Source organism: Pteropus vampyrus, unplaced genomic scaffold (genome assembly GCF_000151845.1).
Source record: "Pteropus vampyrus isolate Shadow unplaced genomic scaffold, Pvam_2.0 Scaffold222, whole genome shotgun sequence".
Taxonomy (NCBI): Eukaryota; Metazoa; Chordata; class Mammalia; order Chiroptera; family Pteropodidae; genus Pteropus; species Pteropus vampyrus.
The window spans coordinates 1,446,045-1,454,643 of record NW_011889003.1 but is presented as its reverse complement, the minus strand read 5'-3'; the positions used below and the strand labels follow the sequence as shown (position 1 = coordinate 1,454,643).

General features: G+C 33.9%; 1 protein-coding gene across 1 annotated transcript in view; it reads right to left on the bottom strand.

Annotated features, from left to right (window-relative positions):
* DCAF13 (DDB1 and CUL4 associated factor 13) overlaps nt 1-8,599 on the bottom strand; it is a 29,690-nt gene that overhangs the window by 18,519 nt on the left and 2,572 nt on the right. Inside the window, exons 2-5 of the mRNA XM_011373276.2 lie at nt 6,298-6,497; nt 5,618-5,725; nt 2,884-2,973; nt 1,281-1,436 (exon numbers count right to left, since the gene is read on the bottom strand). Of these exons, the coding sequence (XP_011371578.1) occupies nt 1,281-1,436; nt 2,884-2,973; nt 5,618-5,725; nt 6,298-6,497 (554 nt within the window). The remainder of the gene's footprint in view (nt 1-1,280; nt 1,437-2,883; nt 2,974-5,617; nt 5,726-6,297; nt 6,498-8,599) is intronic.

Below are 8,599 nucleotides of genomic sequence, written 5' to 3'. Positions count from 1 at the left end.
GCCACACCTCACTTTTACAAACAAAGTGAATACAAGAAGGGAGACAGAGGATGGAGTAAGGAAGATATAGTAGATACTCTAGACCAGATTTCAGCAAACTTTTTCTGTAAAGGGCCAGAGAGTAAGTATTTTAGACTTTATGGGCCATATGGTCTCTGTAGCATTTGTTCAACTCTGCCACTGTACTGCAAACCCAGCAACAAACAATATGTAAGCAAAAGAGCACAGCTATGTTCTAGTGAAATTTTATTTACAGAAAAAGGCACTGGGCACATAGATTACAGTTTGCCAAACCATGCTCTAGACCAGTAGTTCCTCTCAGAGGTGTGTATGTATATGTGCTGGGGACAAGAAGAGTGTCCTCTGATTGACTGCTCAGCAGCACAAGGCAAACTCACATCACGCTGTAGCACCTTGTGTTTCAACATATCATACAATTTTTATACCCTGCTACTTTGACTTGGCCTTTCTACCATCCTTTTGTCAACTTGAGAGTGTAAAACTTGCATATCAGGATTTTCTCTTATACTATCTGATATGATGATCTCCTGATAACTTCTAAAATCAGCTTATACATGCAAAAATTTCCTTTTCTTTCTTCAGGAAAAGGCGTCTCTACCAAGTCCTCTGGACAATGAGCTCACCTACTGTTATATAATCAGAAAAAGCTCATGGAAAGATCTGCAATCCAAGGTCTACTTAGCCTTCAGGGCAGCTTCCTTTCCTGTATTTGAATCTATATAAACAATAGGTAGTAGCTAATCTCCAACTCTTCCCTTACACCTGGAAGGAATTAGGAATAACATCTGACTTCTAAGCAAAGAAAAACATATGTAATTGTCATACAGTACAATACTCAAGCATATCATTATGAAGCACTGATGTGCCCTTGTCACTTATAAATAATTAAAGAAAATAATGAATGCTCAATGCTCCTTCTTCTGATCTCTAAGAGAGTTAATAAACATTTTTCTTAAAGGTACAATGATGTAATCTGATACATGAGTGTTGAGAGCATGAGTTAAACTGAAGTTTTCAGGACAGTATTTTCACTCTCCTCTAATGGTGTTTAGCACTGGTATCTGGGACTAAATTGCAGGTAAACACGTTAAGATTTGATCAAAGGTGTCAGAACACAGATATAATCTGGAAAATTGATTAAATGCCAGAATATCATTCAAACTCAAAAAAAAAATCATATGTTTAAAAGTTTCTTAAACAGAGGTGAAATTATTAAATAATAAGAAAACAACTAGCAGAAAATATTTCAAAAACATTACCTCAATTGGGTTAAACTTAACACTACTTATACTGTCAAATCCCCAGGTCATTGAACATATAGGATTGGTTCTTTGTTCATCCCAAATGTCTACTTGCTGTCCACATGTGGCAAAAACAGCTTCTTTCCAGTGATGATCAATTCCTGTATACACTGTCTTTGAAAGCAAAGAAGTTGTTATAGATGGATCTTTTCATAATTACATCAAATCTACAGAATAATATTTTAAATATATTTATCTACACTCTCATTTTTGGGGGAAAGATCCCTGTTCACAAAGAAACTTCTCTGAAGCCCTTACCTAAAGGAGAAAACAGTACCATAAGGAGTGATGTTTCTTATCGTATATTCTGGGAATAAAGAAAAATGTTAACATGGGATACATTTAACTAAGTTTGAATACATATTACTGAAGTATTTTTAAATTTAAATCATCATTGGATACTGAAGGATCGTCTAATCAACTAATGACACACAAAAGTAATTTCTAAAAAACTTCATTCCGCATTTAACATGTGAAGTACTGATTCCCAGGGCAGAAACATAGATACCAACAACTGGATTAAAATGTAAGGGGAGAAATAAAATTGGTGAGGGTGGATGCTAATATTGTTAAAAGCAATAAAATCTCATAAATTTGCTATTAAAATATGTGATTAATCTATTCAGGTTCAGATTAAAGTCTGCCTTTCTACTATGCGATAAAAAAAAAAGTTTACAAAGCAAATTAGAGGGAAATATTTAGGTAGTACTTTAAGAACTCTTAGCAGCATCTACAGGTTTCTAATTATTTTCTATTCATGAATGCAGCAAGTCCTACAAACTCTTCCAAAATAAGAATTAATCTCCGATATCACAGAGACAGAGGTGAAACTAAATATTTAAAAAACATTTGGAACTTCTAGAAAAAAGGCATTTTACAAGTACGAAACCAATTTTTTACCAACTGCAAATTATTTCCAGCTCATACTCATACGCACATGTGTCTCTTTAAGAACATTTATAACCTCTTGATACCTGAAAAGAGGACTTAAAATATGTAACTAATAGTAAAATAACAGTAATTTAAAAATGCACATATTTAAAGATCAAATCTAATTTTAGAACTTTGCTTAATATGAAAATGTAAGCATTATAAATATAGGCCAAACATTCTGAATTATACTTAAGCTATAACTAAATCATATCACCTGATTTGCAGATTATAAGAAATGTAAATAAGATTTATACAAAAAACATCATCATATTATTACATTTCTTCATTTTCTAAAAGTTTCTTTCAAGTAAGAAATTCTGAGCTTTGTGTAACATCTATCATGATATAAATCAGACAGAAGCTCAAGCAGTATTTTTTCTGATCTTTTACCTTATAGATTTCCCTCTAAGGAAATGTTTCATTGCATTCTCCAGCTAAAAACAGAAATAAATTCTTTAGCTGCAAAGGACCTTAACTGCATTAAATAGTGTTTAAAATAGGTCAATTATGACAGCCTAAAGTCTTTGATTCTTACATATATCTCTTTTTGCAATTAAAACTATGAAATTATTTTAAGTAAAAGAGAAGAATTTTAATAGACAAAGTATGGATCAATTCATTTTTGTACCTTTCCTAATATTGTATGCAATGGTTCTTCCTCTTCTCCAAAGCTTGGTCCATCCATTTTCCACTGCTTCACAGTTTTATCATCACCAACCTAGAAATATTTATCATGATGAAGATAATGAACTTTTATAAATTATAAACTTACCAACATATACATCAAATTATAAACATTTCCAGTTTTAAAAATAGCACAACCCATATTCTTCCAGTATCATAATTATTGATTTATTTATCTTTCATCTTGTTATAGTAAATAATTGTGACAAATACATATGGTCTATAAAATGAAAAACAAAATAGTATGAGTGGAGCAAAAGAAGAACAAGAGCAGGAACGCAATTAAGTCATAAATAATAGCTAAAAACTGCCTATTTCAATAAGAATGGCATTTTAAATTAGGAAGAAAATGGACTGCAATAAAATGATATTATAATATCAGGTTAGTCATTTAAAAAGTTCACCCGATCTGATGCCTGACATCAAAATAAAATTCCTGGTAACTTTAAATGTAAAATAAAAAATTAAAAAGATAAAAATACTAGAGAGAAGGCATATTTATGACTTTAGCATGAATAAAGTCCTTCTTTACCTGACACAAAATTCCAGAAACTATTAAGTTGGTTCTAGAACTGTGAACTACAGACCTCTGAAAGACCCTGAAAATTTTTAGATTGTCAGTAAAGATATCATTTGCCTTTTCACTGTGATCACAATTCCTTCTCTAACATACCTAGACAGGGTCATGAAACTTGTGTGCACCCGTCTAGTGAAAAGCTACTAAATGCTTTGCAATGAAGTCTATTTTGGTTACTGACAGCAAACACGTATTTCCTTACACCGAAACTAAATTTTTTAACATTAACACCTATTCCAAATGCTCCTATATGGAACAACAAATAGCCATTTCCTCTTTCACATGATGATCTTTCCAATATTTAAAGGTAGCTCTCAGGTTTCCCAGAAGTCACCTCTGCCCTTTATTATTCCCTTGCAAATTCCTTTGCAATCTGGGTTTTGTGCCCAGCATGCTACTCGACCTGTTCTTTAAAAAATCACCAATAAAAAGAAGAAAGATTTACACAGTTGGTTAGCGTATAGTATTCATGAACTGTTGTATATATAGGTTAAAACATTTGAAAAGATACACATCGAATCGCTAAGTGTCAAAATTGAAAGAGCAGAATTATAGAAGTTATTTTTTGCCTTTACGGTCTACATTCCTAAAATATTCTTCTCAGTCTTCATCCTCATCATCTCTTGTGGTAGTTCACACAACCAACTATCCTTTCCTCCTGGGAAATTAAGCTCATTCACAGGCTCTTCTAGTTCTCTAGCTACTCTGTTTTCCCATTCCTAGAGGCAGGCGTTTCCCAAAGCTACTTCCCTGACATCTCTGATTCCTATATTTTCTGTCTCACTTCCAACAATGCCATACGATGGCTTCAATAATTATTTCTGTATTGATGCTGCTGAGTTGAGCTCCGCCTTTCCTCCTGAGCTCTGGACCTGCATCCGTAAAGGCATGATAGGTATCTTCACTTGAATAGCCCACTGACAGCCCGGATCACACCATATCCTTTCCATTCTCACTGTCCTCTCAAGTTTGACACTCCTGGCTTCGTTTCTGTAACCATCCTCCTAGCTAACTGTTTACTAAAAACGACCATCCTCCTAGGCATCCCTCAGTTGTCAAGCCTGGCAAACCCTAAAATGTTTATAAACCTAACAACTACTTTCCACTGTTTCCAATCTCCAGCGCTGACTCTTATTATTGCTTCCTCAGATTATTAAAAACTGATCACTTACTGTTGTCAAATTAATCATCTCAAAGCACTGCTTAGATTCTGTCATTCTCCTGTTAAAAAAACTTTCGATTAACTCAAACAGGCATTTGTACACCAATGTTTATAGCAGCATTATTCACAAAAGCCAATGGTGAAACAACTCAAATGTCCATGTTGGATGAATGGATAAACAAAATGTGGTATATACATACAATGGAATTGTATTCAGCCTTAAAAAGGAAAGAAATTTTGGCATATGCAAAACATGAATAAACCCTAAGGACGTTATGCTAATTGAAACAGGTCAGACAAAGAAAGGCAAATATAAGATTCCACTAATATGAGGTATCTAGAATAGTCAAATACACAGAAAGTAGGACAGTGGTCACCAAGGGCTGGGGGTAAGGTGAATGGGAGTTATTGTTCATTGGGCTATGGAGTTTTAGTGTGGGGAAATGAAAAAGTCTAGAAAAGGATAGTGGTGAAGGTTGTGTAATGGTGTAAATATACTTAATTCCACTGACTACACAACGGTAAATTTTATGTTATGCATGTCTTACCACACACAAACATAAGTCCTTCAATGACTTACTACTTACTATCTGATACAGTACAACTTACTTATCCCAAAGCACTGAAAATCCTCCAGAATAAACTAAACTACCTTTCTACTCTCACCTTGCATTAATCTCACTTCTCAGGGTTCTATAGGATATTAGTTCAATATTATGTTAAGTAATTATTTATTTAAAAAATCATAGAGTAAGGGGAAGGCTGGATTACATAAAGAAAATGAGGACTTTTCAAGTCCTTTACAAGGTTTTAGCAAGTTATTTGCATTGTGAAATACCAAAAGGGCCTTGGGACAAATAAATGAACTCAGAAAATATTCAATTAGATCAGTCTTACACGTGGTAAAAAGAGTTAATAACTTAACGGCATTATACTTACAGTAAAAAAAGAAGTCCCACAAAAGCGAGTACATATTCCACGTACAAAACCTTCATGTGCTTGTATTGTACGGATACAGTTTCGTTTAGTCAAGTTCCAAATTCTAATCTATGATAAAGCATATTGGCAAATTTCAGTAAACTGTAAATATAAAATATTCAGGCACAGGAGTACTACATTCCAAGAAAAATAAATTCAACACTGAAAAAAAAGGCTATGAATCACTCCACCAGACAGCTAAAAACAAAATCCTCTGTATTAAAATAATGCAATGCATATGGGTAAGTATATCAACAAGCAGAATAGTCAATCTGCTAAATACTCTGTTGATTCCAGTTTAAAGTGTTCCAAGCTTGCTTTCTTTGGCAGTGAGAAATGATTAAATGTTGAATCATTAATAACATCCTGTTATTAATAAAACTCACACTGAAATAGCTTTATTGTAAACATGCTTTATTATTTACTGTCAAATTAAGTCTAAACCTAAGAAATTAAAAATGTAGTAGCTTTAGATAAGAAATTATTCAGTTACTGATTCAAACAGAATTTAGTCTTGAATTACAAGACAGAGAAAAATGAAATCAAACCAATTAAAACCCACAGTAACTCAAACTAAAGGAAGAACATTTGTAACGTAACTACTTTTAGTCTAAAATATCAACCTTTAGAGTGACACTTGCCTCTCCATCACATGCCCCAGAAAGGACAGTAGCCAGGCTCTTTGGATGCTTTGCCAAGCAATTGACTCCATCTCGGTGACCGTCCAGGGAAGCAAGGAACGGTTTTGCAAATACCCGTTCCAGTTTGGTAGCATTTAAAGCTCTTACGTATTCTCGTGGAACCTCGAAGGGGTGTAAGGTAGGATCATAGTTTCTTGGAACTGAAAAAACAATTCACATTTAATATTTCCTGTGGTCTTTCTCAGCTAATCATTCAATAAGCCATTGTTAGAGACACTGTTCTATGCCTAGAACTGTGAAGAATTCAAAAGGAGACCTTTCTTCCAGAATACCAGAAAATCATAGAATGCATATATTTTGCAAAATAATTAGACCCTATATATACACACAGCTTTTCTTTTTATATGTCCTACTATACTCCTCAACTGGGTTGTAAGCTTTCATGGACAGGGCTTCCACTGCATTCTTCACTTTTACTCCTTATGCCTAGCACAGTGCCTGGCACAAAACAAGTGCATGTAAATGTTTGCCCCCACTGAACTCTAAGCTCCTTGTGGAGCAGGAACATTATTAATCTCCAGAGCTAATCGCTGTAGTAACAGGCATACACTGCTGTGTTTACGATTATAGCCACCATTTATTGAGCACTTTCTACATTTATTTGCTTAAAAAACTGTTTTTACCATGTGCCTGGCACTGTTCCAAATACCTTATATTAACTTATTTAATCTCCATAGCACCCTATGTTTTAGATTCTACTACTATATCCCACTTTATAGTTGGGAAAACTAAGACACAGAGCAGTAACTTGTCTATGAAATGATGGAGCCAGGATTCAAACCAAGGCAGTCTGGCTCCAGAATCCAAGTTCTTAACTATTATGCTAGGCTGCCAAACATGTTGTCTCAGCTAATAATTATGCTTAGGAAATAATTCTTAAGCCCACATGTTTAAAAAAACCCTCAATGTCTAAAAGCAAATGAATTGTCTTACCCCATGACGTCAACTTGCTGTCTTTTCTGACTCCATTAATTGTACTATATCCAACATCCAAACAAGCTCAAACATGTCGATCTTATATAGTCCATCTTCCACATTCCCCAATGCCAAAACTTAAAGGTCCTACTTATACTCTCTCTCTGAAATACTTTTTCATTCTTCCCTTTTCCTATCTTTAGTAACTTAGTTTTGGCCCTTATTACTTTATACTTGGACTACTGTAATATCATCCCTACTCTACTTGGTGGAAATTTACACTATAATCAGATTAATCATCCTAAAACACAGCTTTTTACATGTCATTCCCATGCTCGAAAACTTTCAAAGGCTCCCTACAGTGGTAGTATTCAAACTCTTGATTGTGTGCCCCATTAGTAACAGAGTTTTTGAGCATATCTTCCCCCTCTCAACATATGTACACAGTATTTATTTAGTAAAGCATGTTAAAGATGCTTGTTTAAAAAAATCTCATTGTAACACTATGATAGAGTGATTCAAAGGTTTTAACTTAGTTTATATCAATATTTGGTTTTAATTGCTACCATAGTCAAAAAAGATACAGGCAGAACTGGCTACTGCCTGGTATTGCTTTACTGGGAGCACAAACATACTGGAACCAACTCCTCCTTCTGCAGTTTTGTGCTAACACATGTGACTTCAGTCACTGTGAACATGTCAGACAGTGGGAGTGGTTCAGTTAATACAGTATTGTGCAAAGTGAAGACTGCCTGCCCTTCAAAAAAAGGAGCAGATCCAAAGAGAAGACATCCATCATTGGCCACATTTAGAATATTTAATTTTCAGTCCCAACCACCAGTTTTGCAAAAGTTATTTATGAAATTTATCTAGAAAATTTCCATTTACTCTGATGTCAATAGATCTTTCTAAAATTATTTTGGCATTTTAATAATTTTAACAGTTAAAAAAACTCAACAAAGTAGAGATCATTCTGTTTACTAATATTTTTATGTAGTCAAAAATGAATTTTTATAGATGACGCTTTCATCATTTTCAGGACAATACTTTTTAAATGAATGGAAACAGTTCTAAATATAAATTTTCAAAATAGCCTTCTGCAGCACAAGATTTTTTGAAATGTAATCGCTTCCTCACTCATCACTCATCATTAAAATGGACCTTGAAGTAGCAGATTATGTATTTTTTAAATAAAAAAATAAAAATTCCTACCAACTATTTATAGCCACAGAAAAGTTTAGCAAATTTAAATAAATGTTTAACTCATCATTATGTTCCACAATTCTTCTAAGAACTTGCCACGGTATTACCAGGGAACCTCTGCAGG